The sequence below is a fragment of the Balaenoptera borealis genome (assembly GCF_965194805.1).
Source record: "Balaenoptera borealis genome assembly, chromosome: 3".
NCBI classification, from domain to species: Eukaryota; Metazoa; Chordata; class Mammalia; order Artiodactyla; family Balaenopteridae; genus Balaenoptera; species Balaenoptera borealis.
In genome coordinates this window covers 9,032,585-9,054,580 of record NC_138866.1, presented here as the reverse complement: position 1 = coordinate 9,054,580, position 21,996 = coordinate 9,032,585, and the positions used below count along the sequence as shown (strand labels likewise).

General features: G+C 47.4%; 1 protein-coding gene across 3 annotated transcripts in view; it reads right to left on the bottom strand.

Moving 5' to 3' along the window:
* Positions 1-21,996, bottom strand: part of CLMN (calmin) — a 124,293-nt gene that overhangs the window by 19,001 nt on the left and 83,296 nt on the right. For all 3 annotated transcript variants that reach the window (XM_082384485.1, XM_082384486.1, XM_082384487.1), the window contains exons 4-9: positions 19,482-19,565; positions 13,535-13,627; positions 11,595-11,785; positions 9,586-9,779; positions 7,536-7,618; positions 842-2,464 (exon numbers count right to left, since the gene is read on the bottom strand). In XM_082384485.1, the coding sequence (XP_082240611.1) occupies positions 842-2,464; positions 7,536-7,618; positions 9,586-9,779; positions 11,595-11,785; positions 13,535-13,627; positions 19,482-19,565 (2,268 nt within the window). The remainder of the gene's footprint in view (positions 1-841; positions 2,465-7,535; positions 7,619-9,585; positions 9,780-11,594; positions 11,786-13,534; positions 13,628-19,481; positions 19,566-21,996) is intronic.

Sequence of the window (21,996 nt, the reverse complement as noted above, 5' to 3'; positions counted from 1 at the left end):
CTGCCTGGAGAGGGGCTGGGCAGGCTCCCGGGAGGGGCTGCTATTGGCATTGGGCTTTGAAGATGAGTAAGTGCTCGCCAAGCCAAGTGTGGGGAAGGGCGTCCAGATGGTGGACCAGCTCCAGCAAAGCCCAGGGGCAGGCTGGGAGGCAGGGAGGAGGTGGGCTTGTCCGGAGGGGAGGGCGGGGAGGGGGACCCAGAGGGACACGCAGTCAGGGCTCCCCACACCCTCTCACTGCTCACTCTGGGGGGGCCCCTCTGAAGCTGCTGGGCCAGATGACATGGAGACACGAGGTGGCAGAGGAGCATGTGCCCAGCTGCTCTGGCTCAGAAGTGCGCGTCCGCCTTGCCCTGTTGACACAACCCACTCCTAACCACAGGAGCCAAACAATAGCGCTCAACAGGCAAAAGGCCTTTAAAAATCAAGGCTGGAGTCCAGTGTGAGGTCTGGCTTGGTTTTCCCAGGCTGCTGCGGGGAGGGCGGTAAAGTTCACTAAGTGCCTGCTAGGTAGAGCTGCGATTACTACTTAAAATGATTTCTGCTACTGCTATGCTGGACCCTCAAGCACCTCAAGCATGACCTCATCTGATCTCCTTGGCAGCCTGTGGGCAGGGCCCAGACTAGGGGGAGGCCAGCGAGGCACCCAGGGTGCAAAATTGACAAGTGTTCCTCTCGGGTGCTAACCCTGACCTTGCCTGAGCCTGAGTGAGTGTCTCCTTCAATTCTGGACCTGGGATGTCTGTGAGGGAAGCTGCCTTTCTTTATTTTATGGAGGAAGAAGCTGAGCTTAGGAGAAGCACAGAATTCCCCACTCAGCGTTCCCGAACCCACAGTCAAGTACCTGATGGCCCTGCACGGGGACACTCTCTGCGGCCTCCCTTGGCTGGTGGTCCTCCTGCGGGGATGGGGGAGTGGGTTCCGAGGCTGGTCTGGCATCCTCTGCGATGCTGGCCTGGGAGTGGTCCTTGCCCAGCCAGCGGAAGCTGCAGCTGCTCTGGGAGGCCTCGGCCTCCTCGGCCTCCTCCTCCCTGGCCCCCAGGTCCAGCAGATACCCCTCTGGCTCTTCGAGGTCCACTTCTTCATTTTTCAAATCCTCCACGCCTTCTGCATAAGCCTCCAAAACCGCAGCCAGGGGAATCTCATAATGCGGGTAGTAGAAAAGGTCATGGGAGATGATGGAGATCCTGGAGAGCGGTGGAGACGGCTTGAAATCCACGCTTTCTTCGCTGGGGCTGTGGAGGGTCTCCAAGCTGACGCTGCTGCTTGGTGGATTGGAAGGCAATTCTCCCCCAAGGCCCTGTGGGCCCTCGGCTTCCCCTTCCTCCTCGCCCCGATGGCGCCGGGGGGACTTGTGCTTGGCCTTTTCATACACTTCTGGCTTTTTATCCACCGGTGCCTCCTCAGGGGCCAAAGAATAGCCTTGGTCTTCTAGGCCAGGGTCCTTGTGAGGTTCTTGCTGGTTGGGCTTCACGGGGGGCTCATCCAAACCTGTCTTCCTGTGTGCAGATTTACCTCTCCTTTTACCCAACTTCTCAGCACGATCCTCTGACACCTCCTCCTCAGCAGGTGTTTTCTCATGAGGCGAAGGAACCTCGTGGAAAGCCTGGCTGGTGGAGGGAAAATCTACGAGGTCGCTGTTAAATTTCGAGGCTTTTAATGGTATGCCTTCGAAAGAGTCTTCCTTACCCATAGCTTCTACAGTCAGCAGCTTAACCTTGATCTCCATGGAATCGGCCACAATGGTATCCTCTCCCGGGGATGAGGGGGAATGGCCCTCTTCCCCTGGGCTAGCTGCCCTCTCCGACGCCCCATTCCAGGAGGGAGAGGTCTGGGAAGTCGGAGGATGACTGACCTCACCATCCACCGAAGACACGTCGCTGGGGGCCTCACTGGAGGCTGCTTCCAGGATCTCTGGGGCCTCCTGTGTCGGTGTTTCCTCAGCAACCTCAGCTGCCAAGACCTGTCCGTCCTGCCTGGACGACTCCTTGGTCTCTCTTGGGCTTCCTTCGAAGCGAAGGTCTGGACTGTAGAAAGGGTCCCTACTGCAGGAGGCAGCCTTGTAGGTGTCAGCTTCAAAGTGCACAGTTTTCTTGATTGGCAGAGAGTTGGACCTCTGGTTGTCCTTTGTGGATGATAAGATGGAAGATTCTGGAGCCAGCTCGCTGGTGCTGTCAATCTTCCCTGGGATCCCTTGGAGAGCCTGGTCAACGATCTGGTGCATGAACTCAGAGGAGCTGTCTGCCAGCTCCTGGCTGGTAACGCAGAGTTCCTTCACGACTTCAGGCCTGTCACAGACGAAGACTTTGGAGGGTGGCGGGTGGCTCGTTTCGTGGTTGACGGTGTAGGCACGCTCCCCGTTCTCAGTCAGAAGGAAGACGGTGCTTTCTTGTTCAGAAGGGGTTTCTCTGATGCGAACGAAGGTGGATTCAATAGGGGCTTCTTTGTCGGAATCCGCAAAATCCTCCTGCCAAGAAATACAGGGCAACGTGAAATCAGCAGAGCGTCTAAGTGCCACGCAGCGTCCCCTCTCAAAACACAAAAACCAAAGTGGAAAAAGCACTTCAGAAGGAATGGAAGTGTTCTGATGCAGATGTAGACTGGCAAATGACTACTGTTCCTGCTGAAATGTGAGAACACCAAAGTTTAAAAGAATGTGTTTTTTTAAAGCTATGGCTGCAAAGACACATCAATGAACTGAACTCTGGAGAAGGATGAGCCCTTCCTAGGTGAGCAGAGATTGTCAGTGACTTCATACCTGTGGGCCGCTGCCTGGTCTGGGCATGGACAGGAGAGCAAACTCATCCGAGATAAGGAAAGATCAGCTAAATATTTATTGATTGTGTGGGCTGGCGTGAGAGATTGAGTCTAGAAGGGGCCCAAGCACAAAACTAGTTCTCTTCATATACTAATTCTCCCACACAGGGAGTTTTGCTAAGTGAGATGCAGCTGAATTATTCACAACAGCCAAGACATGGAAGCAACCTAAGTGTCCACCAACAGAGGAATGGATAAAGAAGATGTGGTGTATATATATATATATATATATATATATACATATATATACACACACACACAGACACACAGACACAGACACACACACACACACACACAATGGAATATTACTCAGCCATAAAAAAGAATGAAATAACGCCATTGACAGCAACATGGATGGACATAGAGATTATCGTACTAAGTGAAGTAATAAGGCAGACAGACAAAGACAAACATCATACGATATCATTTATACATGGAATCTAAAATATGATACAAATGAACTTATTTACAAAACAGAAACAGACCCACAGACATAGAAAACAAACTTATGGTTACCAAAGGGGAAAGGCAAGGGAGGGATAAATTAGGAGTCTGGGGTAAATATATACACACTACTATATATAAAATAGATAACCAACAAGGACTTATTGTATAGCACAGGGAACTATATTCAATATCTTGTATAATAATCCATAATGACAAAGAATATGAAAAAGAATATATGTATGTAACTGGATCACTTTGCTGTACGCCAGAAACTAACATAACATTGTAAATCAACTACACTTCAGTTAGAAACAAAAAGATGCAGCAGCTGAGAGCAGGGCTGAAAAGCAGAGAGCAATCTCGGTGGTACTGCAGAGCTTGGCTCCCAGTGCACTGGTAGGGAGAGTGGATTGACTTCATTATACAATTACTTGAAACTGGAGGGCTGAAATTAAATAAAACTGCAACAGAACCCTTATCAACTCCTGAGAAGGTCAAAATGATCAGCTCCTCATTATAGGTCCTTGTTTGGGAAAGGGCTATATTCTCTGGGGGAAAAATGTCATCTACCTCAACTGTACTGCTCTTTTATACACCAGATTTGGCATAAAATAAAAAAATTTAAGACACAAATAAGCAAGAGAAGAGACCCATAATCAGGAGAAACAATAGTCATTAGAAGTAGACCCAAAGATGACTTGGGGTTAGAACTAGTAAATAAAGAGTCTAAAATAACTGCTTAACCTATACTACAAGAAATGTAAAGGTTTTTCCTCAGACTGAAGGAAAGAATCACAGATGAAAGCCTGGAGCTGAAGGGGGGAATGAAAAGTACCTGAAATGGTAAATGTACGGCCAATATAAAAGACTATTTTAAAAGTTGTCTTAAAAAGTCTCCTGTTTAAAGCACAAATAATAACAAAGCATTGAGGATTAAAACATATGCAGAAAAAAAAAAAAACATATGCAGAAGAAAGTCAGTGACAATAAAAGCACAAAGGAATGGAGAAGAGGTGAGTGGAATGAAATAGTTGCATATATAAAAATATATAAATATGCATTTTATTTAATGTTGTATTATAGTAATCCATAGTAGACTGAGTTATGTTCAAGATGAATATTATAACCCCTAGGAAAACTACTAAAAAGATAAAACAAGGAGATGTTGTTTTAAAGCCAACAGAGGAGATAAAATGGAAACCAAAAAGTAATTGAATAATCAGAAAAAAAGTTAGAAAGGAAGGACAAAGGAGCATAGAACAGATAGGACCAATAAAAAACAACAATCAAGATGGTAGATTACATGAAGTAAACGGTAAAAAAAATACACTAATAAAATGACACACTAATTCTTGTCAGAATGGATAAAAAACAAGACGCAACTCTATACTATTTGCAAGAGACGTGCTTTAAACATAAGCATACTCTGAAAGGAGAAAGATGGAAAAAGATGTATCACACAAACACTAATCATAAGAAAGTTGGTATGGCTATATTCCTGTCAGACAAAGGATACTACAAGACAAAAAAAAATAAAAATAGGGCTTCCCTGGTGGCGCAGTGGTTGAGAATCTGCCTGCCAATGAGGGTTCGAGCCCTGGTTTGGGAGGATCCCACATGCCGTGGAGCAACTAGGCCCGTGCGCCACAACTTCTGAGCCTGCGCGTCTGGAGCCTGTGCTCCTCAACAAGAGAGGCCGCGATAGTGAGAGGCCCGCGCACCGCGATGAAGAGTGGCCCCCGCTCGCCACAACTGGAGAAAACCCTCGCGCAGAAACGAAGACCCAACACAGACAAAAATGAATGAATGAATGAATTAATTAAAAATAAATAAATAAATAAAAATAAAATGATGTCATCAGGAAGAGACAACAGTCCTAAATGTGTATACATGTATGGCAGAGCTTCCACATACATAAAGCAAAACCTGACAGAACTAAGAAGAGCAACAAATCCACAAGCATAAGCCAGAGATTTTTAACTTTTCTCCCTCACACTCATTGAAAGGAAAAGCAAAAAAAAAAGTCAGTATGTCTGTAGGATATCAGAACAGCATATTAACCAACTCAACCTAATTGATATTTACAGACTGTCAACGCTTTTATTGCACAAGACATATTCTTTGCAAGTGCACATGGTACGTTTACCCAAATAAACCATATGTCGGGCCATAAAGCCAGGCACAGTGTCTGGTACGTGGTCAGCGCTTAATGAATGTTTACTGAAATGTACTAAACTCAGCTGAATTGTTAAGCTTAAGAAAAACAGCGGTTTAATGGGAGTCTAGATTAGCTGGGGTGGCTCATCTGTGTTCCCCTGGGGATGTAAATGGGCTGTTCTGTGTTCCATGAGTCAGGATGACCTACTCCAGGTATCATATCTTGTTCAATCTCTCTTGCCCCAGCCCTAGGCTCTGACCCCAGCACTGGGGAGATGCAAGTGTCAGATCTGCTGAATCCCGGCCGTGACCTTGACTCACACAAATATCATAAATTTTAGTTAATTTTAAACTCTGCCTACAGCTTAAGAGCTCAGGGCTAATAAAAGCCCTGGTGCCTAGTATTTCAGAATTTAGTAATGGCCTATGAAGATTAAATTACAAAATAATATCACCACCATTTTCTGGGCATCAACTGCTGTGCCACGCACAGGAGTAAGTACTTTATGTATCTATTTATTCTTCACGTAACTCTCTAATGTGGGTCATCTTTCCATTTTATAGATGGCATCTCATACGGACATGTATCAGAGAGGTTAAGTAAGCAGCTCAAGGTCACACAGCTTCAAGTGGAAAAACTGACATTCCAGCCCATGGAATGCCTGCTTCTAAAGCACCCTGGAAAGTGATCTGTGGGCCAGAAACAGATGGGAAACACACACATAGGTAGGGACTGGAATGAAAGCCACATCCTGGGGAAGACCCAGTCTGGCTCTTCTGAGCTATGCAAAATGGGGTCTCAGTTTCAGCATATGTTGTAAGGAATCTAAAAGCCTGAACTTTGCAACCGCAGAGAACTGGGATCAAACCCCAGCTCTGCACTTGGTAGCTGGGCAAACCTGGAGAGCTCTTTAAGCCTCTTCGAGTATCTGTTTCCTCTTCTACAAAATGAAAATAATGATACCAAGTCAAGTGGAATCGCAGAGGTGGCAGTCAGCCCAGAGACACAAGGGACGGTTACCTGACAAGCCTCCAGCTAAAAGAGCAGCCCATTCTCCCTGCAAGTATTAGCTCGTTATGCTTTTTTCTTTTTTGTCTAGTACGTCTAACTACCTGAAATGATGATGTGTTTGCTGACTTGTCAACTGTTTTCTCTATTAGAACAAAGCTACAAAAGGTCAGGGACCTCATCCATCTTGTTTATTGCTAAGTTCCCCTGAGCCAGCAGTAGGTGTTCAGCAGGTTTCCAATAAATTCAATAAAGGACTGTCGTTATCCCTGTGATCATTGTTACTACCATCTTGGGCGTATGCATGGGTTGGCTGGAGGTTCAACAGAGCCATGACAACTTCTAAAAGGTCTGATTCTGCTCCAAAAAAATCTGTCACCAAGTATACTCAGATTCTGAAAATAAAAAGGCATGCTTTTGAATGGTCATTGCCTATTAGAATTTTTCACATTCTGATAAAATCTGGTAGACTGCTAAAATGTTCCATCTGACATCTAGAAAATCAAGTAGCAGGGCTTCCCTGGTGGCTCAGTGGTTGAGAATCTGCCTGCCAATGCAGGGGACACGAGTTCGAGCCCTGGTCTGGGAAGATCCCACATGCCGCGGAGCAACTAGGCCCGTGAGCCACAACTACTGAGCCTGCGCGTCTGGAGCCTGTGCTCTGCAACGAGAGAGGCCACGACAGTGAGAGGCCCATGCACCACGATGAAGAGTGGCCCCCGCTCCCTGCAACTGGAGAAAGCCCTCGCACAGAAACAAAGACCCAACACAGCCAAAAACTAATTAATTAATTAATTTTTAAAAAAAGAAAATCAAGTAGCTGATTCATATTACAAGTGGGCATCTCTTCTAATCTTAATAAAGTTTGGGATGGGAAGAGGTTTGTAAGAGGTGTGCCTAACTTCCCACTCTGCTTTTAAATGTCATACATGTTATCTATGGTTTTGAAATGAAAAAGTGGCAAAGCAACGCTCAAGGCACTTGAGATTGAGTTTTGATCCTTACGGCTGTCACACAGAACAACACAGCCCGAACCCCGAGCTTCATGTGATGGCCAGCTGCTGGAAATGTATGGTTTCTGAATTATAGGTAAGGAAAACAGACATACGGCTTCCAACTCCGGGAAATGTTCTAGAAACTGAGCCACGTAAGTCACGATGGACTGCTCGTCTGGCGTGTCAACCATGATGTCTGTTAAGAGAGACACAGGAGTTAGAAGGACATGCAAAACACGGTTTTTATTTTATTTATTTAAAACATTTGTAATTAAACAATTGTTTTCCAGCTTTATTGAGGTATAATTGACAAATGAAAATTGTATATATTTAAGGCGTACAACATGATGGTTTGCCATACATATACATTGTGAAATAATTCCCACAATCAAGTTAATTCACACATCCATCACCTCACAGAGTTACCTTTTTTGTTTTTTGGGTTTTTTTTGGTGTGCTGCGAAACCTCAAGATCTACTCTCTTAGCAAATTTCTAGTACGCGATACAGTATTATTAGCTATAGTCACCATACTGTATGTTAGACTCTGCAGAACTCATTCATCTTATAACTGAAAGTTTGTACATTTCCCTACTTTTCCCACCCCACCCCCAACCCCCAGCCCCTGGTAACCACCATTATACTCTCTGGTTCTATGAGTTTGGTTTTTTTAGATTCCACGTATAAGTGAGATCATGTAGTATTTGTCTTTCTGTGCCTGGCTTACTTCACTCAGCATAATGTCCTCCAGGTTCATTCGTGTTGTGGTAAATGGCAGGATTTCTTTCTTTTTTCATGGCTGAATAATATTCCATTGTACATACACACAGCATTTTCTTTATCTCTTCATCCACTGATGGACGCGTCGGTTGTTACCATGCTTTGCCTATTGTGAGTAATGCTGCAGTGGACACTGGTGTGCAGATATTTCTTCAAGACTGCAATTTCATTTCCTTTGTTTTTGTTTTTTGGGGGGTTTTTGGGGGGGCGTTTTTTGTTTTTGGGGGGTTTTTGGCCATGCAGTGCAGCTTGTGGGATCTTAGTTCCCTGACCAGGGATCAAACTCAGGCCCACAGCAATGAGAGCACTGAGTCTTAACCACTAGACTGCCAGGGAATTCCTGAGGTTGTATTTTTTTGTTTGTTTTGTTTTTAAATTTCATTTCCTTTGGATATATATTCAGTAGAAGGTTTGCTGGATCACATGATTGTCTATTTTTAATTTTTTGAGGAACCTCCATACAGTTTTCCATAAGAGCTGCACCAATTTACATTCCCACCAACAAGAACACGCGGTTTTTACATGGGATCTTGGGTTGCTTGATGGTGAAGGATCTCACAGACCAGGGAGGTTTTTTCTCTTTATTGTACACTTCAGCAAATCTAGGCCCAGAGAAGGGGAATGATTTGAGTGAAGCCTCACAAGCGGCTGATGAGCAGAGAAGCTGGAATGAAGAATCCAGCTCTCCTTGTACCCAAGATTCTGTTACTCCCTAACTGCCTTAGCCCCTCCCTGCCGGCAGCCAGCTCGCTGCCCACCCCATCAGCGAGTCTGTTGAGCTGGGACCCTCACACGCTGCCAGAGGGAGCCCTAAATTAGCCTAATCCACATGGAAGGCGATTTGACAGAGATAACCAAGTGCCCTAAAAAGGTGTGAACTTTCTAGCTGTTGTCATTCCGCTGCTGGGACCTGGTCCTGGAGGAAATAATCTGAGATGCACACTGAGCTTTAACCAATAAGATGTTCATTGCAGCGTTATATATAAACATGACTATTCTGAAACAACCTCGATGTCCACCAGTAGTAAAGAGCTAAGTAAATTTTGGTGCACCCACTAAATGGACCATTATGCAGCCAATAAAAATATGTAAGGAAGACCTCCTATCAGCATGCAAAATACTTATGTCACAATTATAACGTTAGGTTTAAAAAAAGTAAGATACAAAACCGTACATACACTGAATGATGTCAATTAGGAAAAAAAATTGTAATTAGATGTAAGGAAAAATACTGGGAAAATGATCTCAGTGGCAGGAATACAGGAGACATAAAAATGACTTCATTAGATGTGTCTGTATTCTCCAGATTGGACGGCAGGTGTTACATACATGAAAAAAAAAAAAATTATTACGAAGAAAGAGAAAGAGAGAGAACCACATCTACCTTCTGGCTCCAGGAGCCTGGGGATGTGAAGGGCGTCGTGAGCGATGCTGAAAGCCTTCTCTAGATTTTCCCGCATGGAGTCTTCTAGCGCCAGCTTCATGTCGACCAGGCTGGGGTCGATGGCCTTGATCACTGCCAGGAAAGCCAGCCCGCTTCTCCAGCTGCCTGCAAAGTCCTGCACCGCCACGCCATACCTGAGGAAAAGCAGCAGGCTCAGTGCTGGTCAGTAAGCAGACTAGGGGATGCCTCGCTGGCCTCCGAGAGGGGCTGGGAGCTGCTGACCTGGGGAGGCCAACATGCCCCAGGCCCTGAGGATTGGGATAGCTGCACTGAACCATCGGTATTTCCATTTCCAGACAAACAGGATAGGAAGGTGTACGTCACACGAGGAGACATAATAGGACCTTGTGTTTCCCAGTTCCCAGATATATATATTTTTATACACACATATATATGAAGGAGTCATTTTATACACAGTTCCTTTTATCAGTGATGTTCAAAATGCAGCAAACATAGACGCGTTGTGTAATAAAAATGGAGCCCGAAAGATCCAAGTTCACACTCCGGCTGCCCCTCTGTGCTTCCGGTGCTGTGGCCTTGAGTCACAGACCTTCTAAGCCTCAAACTCATTTATAAAACAGGGCAGCTGTCACGGGCAAGTATTAGGTTGAATCCCCCAAAACGGCCACGTCACGTGAACGATCTAATGTGCAATGCAGATGGCACATGAAAGCCACTCGCTAAGGGATAGCTAATGTCATGATTAATATAAATAAAATCATAACATTAAAAGTGACAAAGATAGATAATCCTGCCAGGCACTAATTTCCTTTGGACTCCATCCCTTGAGACCACTTCCGCCCCCCGTCAATCTCTCAACTGTGATCCCTGAACTCTCTTGTAAAAAAATCCTGTTATTTAGAAATCATTTGAGATTCATAAGAAGTTGCAACAGCAGTACAAAGGGCCCCCGTAGACCCTTCACCCAGCTTCTTTCAACGGCAGCATCCTACGTTACTGGCGTGTGTTAGCAGAACCGGGACACCGACGTGGGTACAGGGCTATTAAAACCACAGCCCGAATTAGGATTTCATTGGCTTCAGTGTCACGGGGATGGTGTAAGTGCCATGACATTTTGTCACAAGCACCCATTCCTGTGACCAGTGCCACAATGGCGATACAGACTGTTCTACTCCCCGCAAAGACCCTTCCTCTCTGTTATAGCCACCCTAACTCCTGGCAATGAGCTCACTTTTGGTTGATTTATTTTAAAATACCATATACTGGTTGCTCACATTAATCAACTCTTTCACGCTTAACTCCTTAATCAAAACCCCAAAGATCCAACTTCTCTCTCATCTTTTATTTTTTCCTGCCATCTTTTATTTCCATACACTGGGGAGCCAGGATCTGTTGCTGAGCACTTACTAAGTGCTGGTACTCTGCAAGGTGCTTTCACAGAGTTGATTTCATTTAACCCTAACTCTCCCATAAGGGGGTGAATGGTAAGTCACCATCTTACAGATGCAGCTTAGAAAGGTAAGAGATTCACCAGGGTCTCCCCAATCTGGAAGGGGTTAAACAGAAGGCCAGGAACTTGGTTTCAGTTCAGCTGTCTCAGTTTTGGAAGGGCCAGACCTGACTCTGATAGGTTGCAGCCTTTACTGTTACTCATTTTTAAGTAGGTACAGACTCTGAAAGATACCCAGAAGCTTAATAATAAATGTGTCCATGTTATTAGGATCCAAGGGCCATCCCCACATTGGGATTTAATGTGTTGAAGGCCCCTGGGATTTCTATTCAAATTCTATCATCAGCTTTCTGCAAACCAAACATTGGGCGAGTACAGTTTTGTGTGCAGAAACAGAAACTGACAGAACTGCCTTTTCTGAGAGTCTATGTGAGGCGCCGGGCACATAGCTGAGTAAGCGGTGATGCCCCTTCTCTTAGCCCTCCTCCCCCTGCCTGGCAGCAGCACAGGGTGCCAGGGAACAGGGCGCGCGGCTTACTTCCTTGTTTTCCTCTGCACCCACGCCAACAGTGTCCTGATGGCCTTCCTCTGGTCTTTCACCGATATCGCCGCACTCCTCTCTGCGGTGGGCGTGGGTGGGAAGCAGGAGTCTGAGTCTGTGCCCCCCGAGCCGGGTGACAGGCTGGAAGATGGAGAATTTCTGCTGAGGTTGCCGGTGAGTTCTTTAATCTGGAAGGAAAACGGCGTTTCAGACCCCGGAGGCAGACCCAGCACGGTCCCTCGTGGACCCCGGCTGGAGGGACCAGCTTGTGCAGAACTGGTTCTCCAGATCGGGAGAAACCCCTTCCTGAGGGTCGTGTGTCAGGGGTCAGGGCAGTACTCATGATGGCCTGGCTGCTTCTTGTGGCTTGTGGTGCGTGCAGTGATGCTTTGCAGGGAAAACCGTCTCTTCCTGGAGTCTCTTTAGCTCTGGCCAGAGGCTGCAGAAGAGGTCTTGCTGACCTGACTCCGCCTATCCCTACCCCGTCCTTTCGTGGCCGTCGCTCCCGGAGTGCATCATGCTGTTTCAAGCCCCACCGCCTCTGCTCGCCCAGGTCCTGCTGCCTGGGTGCCCCTTCCTTCCAACACTGAACTCCTGGCTACGCCAAATGTGCTCCTACCGTGGGGTGCCTGTGAGAAATGCAGAAGCCCAGGCCCCGCCCCAGACCTACGACATCAGACTCTGCATTTCAGTACCACCCCCATACCAGGTGATTGGTATGCACAATAAAGTCCGAGAGGCACTGGTCTAGCGAACTCCTCCTCATCCTTTCAAACCCTGCTCTGGTGTCACTTTATCCAGGAAGTTTTCCCCTCCCCCCTGCCCCCTCTGAGACAGCTGCCCCAGCTTGGAGCTTTTACAACACTCTGTGCATATGCTGATCATGGCCTGCGCCACAGAATTCTATAACATGGGACTGACTTGTCTGAGATACCAGAAAGTCATGAGAGCAAGACTTTGTGTGCTCAGAGCCTGGCCCGTGGGAGAAACTCACTAGACATTTACCAAATAAATGAATGACGATCCAGAGTGGAGTTAAGGACTTTTTACACATTTCAGGACGTTTCCAGTCTATCAGGGAGTTGAAGAACAAACATCCGTAACTGAAGCCTGTATATGACACTGTACAACTGACAGAGGGCTTTCCCACGTAGCATCTCTTGGTGCTCACCACATATTTGGACCACTGCTACCATTTCACAGATGTGGAAACTGAGGCTCAGAGGGAGCCTTTGGTTTTTTAAGTTCAGGGCTATTGTCTCCAAGCCTTGTTTGAGCTCATTCTTCTCTGAAGTGTAAGCATGAGCCTCTGTGCAGATCATTTTTACGCTTGGGAGACCCCTTAAGCAATGAGCCATGATTTTCTATTTCAAAAGAGGGGGATTTTAGAAGATAAAACATCAGCTCACTCCCTCCTACTCAGGGAAAAGAACTTGAGCACAATTTGAAATATCCCCTTCATACTCCAGCCACAGACCCTGTCCTTGCTCTATAAAATCTGCATTTCCAGATAGGGGCTGAGGGTGCTAAGGATGGAAAAACAAGGTCTTTCCTGTCACACACACCTCTTCCTAGAGCTATCTTTGTACAGGCTCGTTAACCGTCTCTGATGAACACAAGTCATTTTAGGAAAAGAACTCTACCAAGTTCAATTTTTGGTTGGAAGTATTCCTCAGCTCTTGTGACACTTTAAAACAAAATTACTTTTCGAAGTAAATATTTAACTCTTCAAGTACCAAGAGGAGAAGAGAGCTCACATCACTTTTAGAATCACAGGAATTCAAAATCTTTAGCAACCAGGTTCTTCTAGTTCTTTCCCAGGAAACAGAAAAGTCGAAATCTGTTAGGAATGAAATCTCACTGTCTCCCTCCATCCAGCTCCACTCTTGTGTTGCTGGAGATCATTACCGTGTGTTATAGGAAAGAAATGATTTTACCTGGAAGAAGAGGATTATGTTCCAAATCAGCCCAAGAACCAAAGAGGGGTTGCCATCTGCTATTTCTGCTGCGTCGATGCTAACCAGTTTTACCTGGAGAGAAGCAATTTATAAGCTTAACGAGAGTGTCCAAATAGGATGCAACATGTTATTTACTGATGCCGTCGTCGTGGGCCTGTTTCTCTTTCTCACCTGTGCTGTTCGGTGCTGCCCCAGGCCACCTCTCAGGGACCCCAACATGCAAAAGTGTATGTAAGTGTGTCTAATAAACACGTGCATAGTACTTAGCATGCACAGACACTATTCTAAGCTCCTTACAAGTATTCATCCTCACAACAACCCCACATCACAGATTCTTCTATTATCTCTATATTTCCGGTAAAGAAATTCCAGAGCAGTCAATGTAACGTGCCCAGGACACACAACTAGTAAGAAAGTCATCCTTTTCCAAGAACAGATGGTAAATGCCCAAGGTCGGTCTGTGTACTACACGAACACCACCAAACCTCCAGATTTAACACGTCTTTGGACAAACACAGAGCACTGACATCGGCGATCAAGGACCACGACAGCTAAGACAATTATCCATTACTAATTAGAAATAGTGTGTGGAGATAAGGCTGCTACCCAGCGTTTCTGCATCTTTCTGCAACAAAATACCCTACTGACTGGTTCAAATGGGCATGTTTGAGAAACCCTTAAGAGACTGGTTATTTATTTAACTCTGTTCTGACCACAGGATGCCTGCCCTTGGTGAATGCCTGAGGCACTGGTTTTCAAAGTGTGGTCCCTGGACCACCAGCAACAGCATTATCACCTGGGAACTCCTTAGAAACGCAAATTCTCCTCCAGACCAACTGCATCAGAAACCCTGGGAGGGGCCGCAATCTGCATTTTAACCAGAGCTCCCGGTGATTCTGCTACACGCTTGGGTTTGAGGGCCACCGCCCTAAGTCATCATTTTACTCCGCAAACAAAACCTGAGTATGTAGATCAGGGGTCTGCAAAGTTCTGTAAAGAGCCAGAGAGTAAATATTGAGGACTGCAGGCCACATCCATCTCTGTCACATTTTCTGCCTCTTCATTCTTTACCACCCTTTGCAAATGTAAACTCCATTCTTCAGGGGGAGGAGAGGAGAAATCAAGTAAGTCAAGGTAAATTTTTTCTTTTCTTTTTTTGGCTGCGTTGGGTCTTCGTTGCTGCACGCAGACTTTCTCTAGTTGCCATGAGCGGGGCTACCCTTCGTTGCCGTACATGGGCTTCTCATTGCGGTGGCTTCTCTTGTTGCGGAGCATGGGCTTTGGGCACACGGGCTTCAGTAGTTGCGACGCATGGGCTCAGTAGTTGTGGCACGTGGGCTCAGTAGTTGTGGCTCATGGGCTCTAGAGCGCAGGCTCAGTAGTTGTGGCGCACGAGCTTAGTTGCTCCGCAGCATGTGGGATCTTCCCAGGCCAGGGCTCGAACCCGTGTCCCCTGCATTGGCAGGCGGATTCTTAACCACTGCGCCACCAGGGAAGTCCCAAGGTAAACTTTCAAATCCAAATTTGATTCACAAAATTCTGCTCAGGAGACTTGGGAAAGAAAACACGAAGAGAGCGTCTCACACAAACTTCTTTCTCTCCTTCCTTTGGGGCTTTAAAAAAAGATGGGTCTCTGATCCTACCAGTTTATCAGGGATTTCTGACCACACCCATCAGTAGGGCCTGGGCTTTCCTAATCACAGGTGAGAATCCTGAGGCCCTGGCTCAGGTCTGTTTTGCAGGTTGATGCCCAGAGAATAATCCAGAGAGCACAAGCTCACCACTGGCGGGTTAGAGGCTGAAGGAAGTTGTCAATATTGTGAACAACAAAGCCAATCAAATTCAGGCCCAACAGTCCGTCCATATACATCATGACCACATGTCCCGTGGGATGAATCACCTGCGGTCTGTGGCTGATCCTGTACCCTGGACCTCTGCTCTGGCAGCTCCCTCCGTTTTTGTGGCTCACTGATCACATCCCAGCACGGGGGGAGTCACATCAAAGCACTTAGTCAAGGTGACAATCCTGGCCTTCGCTACCCCCTGGAGGAAGCCCAGCATGGCCTCTGAGCTGAGGTTCATGGAAAGTGTCTCAAAGTGAGAAATCACAGAGCTGCCTTGTAGGGATGTGGGGAATAGGATGGTGTACCCTCTTGGGACAGGGAGGGAAGAGGGGGCGGGGAGCAACCGCCACCTTTGGAGAATAAAGCACTCTGCTGGCCACAGGGACCGGGGAGCCTGGCTGAGGGAAGGCGGGGGTTGCGGATATTCCCGAAGACCTTGCCTCGGGTGCCCAGCCACTGCTTGGTTCTCCCTGGCAAACAGACGATGTTAGCAGCCAGACATCAGTCAGAAGCTTCGGGGACAATGCCCTCCTCCTCCTCTTCCCGCTAACTTGGTGGTTTTCACCACACTGACAATAAATGGACCAACTGGCTTCTGGGAATATTCCTTCTCCCCCTCTGGCTGGCACATCCATCGTGGGGCAGTGATAATGGTCATCACGGTAATGCCGTCCCTGGGGAGTGCTGACTTCTGCCCAGTGGTTTTCATGGGTTAGTTTAGTGAATGCTCACACTATACCCATTGCATAGATGAGGAAGCTGAGGCTCAGAGAGGTTGAACGACCTGCCGGAGGTCACAGAGCTGGTCCTGTGGGGCAGCGGGTCTCTGACACAGGAGTGAACACTATGCTCTGAGCCTCATAGTTTCGGGGGAGAGAGGGAGGGACAGCGGCTGGCCACACTAACAGCACCTGAATCCTGGGGCAAACGGGACCTGACCGCTGCCCTTCCAGCACCCGCTTGGCATTGACCACGCAGTTCTGGGCACTCCTTTGGCTCAGGAGAGCCACGGTGGCCCGTCCTGCCTCGAGCTGGGACAGTGGGACAGGAAGGGGCCAACAAGGGCCCAGGAGCGCTCTGTGGATTCTGGCAATGGGATAGAGACCGCAACCAAAATGCCTGTTTCCACCTGCCTCACTCACCGGTGCTCCCCTCCCCACGGGGCCATTCCCCTGTCTCACCTGCCGGCCACGGGAGCCAGTGGGGCAAAGAGCGGACGTAACACAACCACATTTGGCATATTTCCAGATTTTTAAATAAAAAATGAAGGAGAAGGGAGCTTTAATGTTCTTTTGTACCCCTAATGTTCTTTTGCACCATAAGGCAGCTACTGCAGTTGGGGAAACATTTAGGGGCGGATTACAGAAGGCCAGGCCTGCCACCCCTGAGCTAGTCCTACCTGCAACGCCCCCCCAAGCAGGCTCCCGGGCTGTTTGTTTTTTCGCTTCTGCAGAATCACTGCTCCTCCCTGGGCCCCTGCAGTGATGAGTAGCCTGCTGTCCGCTGAGGCCTCTTCTGCGAGACTCTAAGCTCCTGGAAGCGGAGATGCGCTCCTAATGCAGCTTTATGTCCCCAAGGCTGAGCACAGCCCGGGGCCCACAGAAGACACTTTGTAAATGCACGGGGAGAGTTCTGCCTACAGTACAGAGCCATCAACACGTGGCAGCTGGCAGAGCAGGAAATTACTTAGGGGTTCACAAGCTGGAAGGAAGAACAGTGAGTATCCCAGGCAGTGGTCCCAAGGCCCCACGTTATCATAAAAACAACGCGTTTCGGAATTCAGGGGTGGACACCGCCCAGAAGGGCCACGCCTAACGCTCCCTTCCAGGAGCAGACGGTGGAGCTATGGAGCTGGGAGAGGTAGCAAGAGCCACAGCTAACGAACGCAGCCCACGCCCTGCGTCCCGTGCCGGCACTTGGCTAAACCCCACCTAGACGGGCACATTCCATCCTCAACAACTCTCTGAAGTAGGTTTGGCTCTTATCACCTCTATGTAACAAGATGTGCAAATGGAGGCTCAAGGAGTCTACATCATTTTCCAGGAGTGGAAGCCGTGGCAGCGGTGCCCTGAACGTGCCGTCAGCACCGAGGCGGATGGCGAAACTGACTCTGCAGAGAGGCCAGCGTTTTCACGAAACGGGACGTGCTTTTTTAAAAGCAGCTTTATTGAGAGATACAATTCACATCCCATCCAATTCACCCATTTAAAATATACAATTCCATGGTTTTTTGGCACCACCGTAATTTTAGAGCATTTTCATCACCTCAAAAAGAAATCCTATACCCTTTAACTGTCACTTGTCTAATCCCCCAACCCCTCTCAACCCTGAGCAACCACCCATCTCTTTTCTGACTCGAGAGATTTCCCTGCTGGCCGTTTCATAGGAATCGATTCATAGAAGAAGTGGTCCTTTTTTTTTTTTTGGAGGGGTATTATTATTATTATTACATCTTAAGGAGTGAAACTAATGTACAGAGAAGTTAATTAACTTGTTCAGATTTACACAGCTAGAAGGTAGAGAAACCAGAAATAAAAAACAAGGTAGAGTGGCTTCAGAATGTGTAGTCTTTTTTTTTTTTTTTTTTTTTTTATACTGCAGGTTCTTATCAGGCATCGATTTTATACACATCCAGTGTATACATGTCAGTCCCAATCGTCCAATTCAGCACACCACCATCCCCACCCCACCGCAGTTTTCCCCCTTGGTGTCCATGTCCATTCTCTACCTCTGTGTCTCAACTTCTGCCCTGCAAACCGGCTCATCTGTACCATTTTTTCTAGGTTCCACATACATGCATTAATATACGATATTTGTTTTTCTCTTTCTGACTTACTTCACTCTGTATGACAGTCTCTAGATCCATCCAAGAAGTGGTCCTTTTTGTCCGGCATCTTTAATAACGTTTTCAAGGTTCGTCCACACTGTAGCTTGTATCAGCACTTCATTCTTTTTCATGGCAGAATAATATTCCATTGCATGGACAGACCACATTTTGTTCACCCCTTTGTCCACGGATGGACATGTGGGTTGCTCCCGCCTTCTGGCTATTATGAATGATGCTGCGATGACCAGAGCTGTGCTTTTTGGCCGTCACCACCTGAACTCCCTCCCAGGTCTGGGGTTTTCCCCACAGTACGGGAGACAGAGTACACCTCCCTCTTCAAAAGCCAAAGGTGCTTTACTCTGCCCTTGGCAGCCAGGACATGGGTGGGGATCCAGGCTTCTCAGCCCAGGCCTTAGAATCTGAATGAGTGACACTGAGAGTTCCTTCCAGCGGCTGTGCTGGGGGCAGGGGGGCAGTGCAGTAAAAACCCCTCAGCTTGCCCGACACATCGGCATGTACAGTAGATCATCACAAAGTGCAATTTGTTTGGGGTTCCTGACGGTAAACAACAGGATCTGATCTGGGCTGATTTAAGCAGAAAAGGAATGTGTTGAAAGGATGCCAAGGAGTCACAGAATGACTTGGAAGACGGGGGAGTCAGGGCTGGGATGAAACCCAGGGCTGCTAAGTGCCAGCACCACTGCACGGCCCCTCCCCCTCCCAATGCAGGGACCCACGTGGTCACTAATTAGCGAAACTTAATGAAAGGGGAACTTTGGAAATTTCATCCCTCTAGGGCCATTCCTTCCCAGTTTTGAAGGACATGAAGCAGAGTTCAAAACACAGAAAAGGCTAATTTAAGTCTAGAAAGTTATATCAAAGGGGACAGAATTATGTAATTTTCCCCCGGCTCATTTAGCCCCCTTTTCCTCCTTGCTTCTCCCATATTCTGAGTTCTAAGAAAAAGTTTTACACCCTGACATGCTCTTATCCCCCAAAATGAAAAAGAAATGTCAACTAAATTCTGAACATCTGAGAGCCTGATGGAGATGGAGGGGCGGGCAGGGAGCCAGGGGCTGTATCTCCGGCTGATGGATTAGCTGCGTGAGTTCTGTTACATTTCAACTTAGTTTCATTCGACCATCTCAGCAGGGTCCCCTTTGCTCACATCTCTTGTGACGAGCATTAAACTTCAAATTATGTCCTTTTTGTCACAGGGAAGTCTGTGTTAACAAGATGTGTTTCAAATACTTACATTGCTATCTTCCAAAAACTTAAGTGCTTTCGCTATGTTGTTCAACCGAAAAATACGATGGGATGAGGATTTGTACTCGTGCAGCTGTAACACAAACCAGAACAAAACAAGCAGTTAAGCCAAGGCAGGCACTCAGTCCCCAGCGGTGCCGTTGGATGTGCTTGTCTTTTTCTTTACCTTTTTCACATTACTCTCAAGAGAAGATTGGGGCTCATAGCACAGCCCACACGGACCACAACCAAAACGGGGCACGGGGCCCCAGGACACACAACCATAGCCTCAGGGGCCCCCGACGGTCACCTTATTTATGGTTTCTGGGACCAAACTCACTCGAGTTGGTGAAGGAGGGGAATCCAGGGGTTAAACAAGGGACAGATTTATCAAATTTTTCTCTCTGACCCAGCTCCTGGCTTTGATACTCCTCCCTCCTCCAGAGACTGTCGGTGACATGTTCTTCTCACTGCACTGATGCTTTTTGTCAGGGCAGAAAGCGTCAGCCGGGGGTGTCACCCACAGCTGCTAAATCATCCGGTAAGTCCTCCCTGGCGGCTGCAGATGTTTCTGTTTTCTGGCCAAGAGCTTTGTGGACATTTATCCCAGGTCAGAGAGAGAGAGAGACAGACAGAGAGACAGAGACAGAAACACAGACAGACAGAGAACAGAGAGACAGAGAAAGAGACAGACACAGAGAGACACAGAGAAACATAGAGAGACAGAGACAGAGACAGAGACAGAGAGAGAGAGAGGTGTTTGCAGAAGCAAAAACTCTGACAATGCTAGTCGTACCCACTAGGAGCACCGGCAGAGGAAACTCATCCTGAAACTGAAGTTCATCCCCGCTCCTCCAGGTGGGTGCTTTACACTATAAGGCAAGCCAGTGGGTATCACTTCCACACGGTGTGAACTGCCAGGCAAGCTAATGGGTGTGGTCTTGGATGTTCTTGGCTGGGCTCCAGGATCAAAGACTCCCAACAGAGGCCCCGCAAGGACATGGTAGCTCCTGACCAGTGCCCTGGCAACAAAGTGCGAGACTGGGCTGCTGGGAACATAGAACGAGGGGCTAGAACGCGCTTTTTCAGGAAGCCTATTAGAGACTATGCTGCCAGCCCATTGTGAGATGTGCAAAGAAACCAAATACAGTAAGTCCCCTGCATACGATCCTTCAAGTTGTGAACTTTCAAAGACGCGAATGTGCGTTTGCATGTCCAGTCACGTAAGTTAGTTCACGTGTCTGGCTTACATTGCCATGTGCGTGCATCCTCTACAAGTGGTTGTGCTTTTGTGTACTTTACTGTACAGTACTGTATAGAGTACAGTAGTACAGTATCCTTATTTCAAGCCCAGGATGTCCGGAAGCAAGCCTAAAAGCAGTGGTACAGAGCCGATTGTGTTAGATGGGTACCTAGGCTAACTTTGTGGGACTTATGAACAAATTGGACTTACACACACGCTCTCGGAACGGAACTCATTCATATGTAGGGGACTTACTGTACTCCTTTTACTGCAGTGGCTTTGCCCTTCATTAGAATTCATAAGATCACTTTGCACAGCCCCCTCGCGGCGGAGTGGGGAGGCTATTGGGAAAGCAAAGGCAAGGAAGGGGTGTGATAGGACTCCAGCCACATTAGATCTGAGAACAGAAGTAGGGACTCTTGACTTTAAAGCTACAGTTAAGAACAAATCCAGATGGGCTTCCCTGGTGGCGCAGTGGTTAAGAATCTGCCTGCTAATGCAGGGGGACACGGTTCAGGTCCTGGTCCGGGAAGATGCCACATGTCGCGGAGCAACTGAGCCCATGCTCCGCAACAAGAGAAGCCACTGCAGCGAGAAACCCACGCACCGTGCAGCAACGAAGACCCAACGCAGCCAAAAATAAAATAAATAAATTTATTAAAAAAAAAAAAAAAGAACAAATCCAGAGAGGTCCACACGGGCTGAGCTATACCCCATCGCGGCACTTTTGTATCAGCCACGCTGGGTCACTTGGGCCAAATCAAACAATGGACTCTAGAGCCGGTTTCTCAAAATTGACACCACTGGTATTCTGACCAGATCATTGTGACCCCTCAAGGAACCTCTGGCAGTGCCTGGGGACATTTTTGGTTGTCACACCTGGGGTTACTACTGGCATCCAGTGGATAGAGACCCAAGGATGCTTGCTGTTACACATCCTGCAATGCCCAGGTCAGTGCCCCCATGACAAAGAACTACCCCAGCCAAAATGCCAACAGTGTAGAAGCTGTTAAACCCTGCTCTGTGAATTGGGGAGAGAGGACCGACCTATATACAGCAGATACAGGCAACATGGAGCTGGTGAAGATCCAAAGTGGAAGGAACCCCAAGATCAGCTGGTTCAATTCAATTTTGGTCATACTCACAAGAAGCTTCTAGAATTCTGTGTATCTAGTTTTAGCCTCGGGGTGGATTATAGATTTTGGCTGATAAGATGCCTTTCTTCTCCATCTTCCTGACTCTTAGCTCTCATTCTAGGTAATTTCATGGCTGGCTAGCTAAA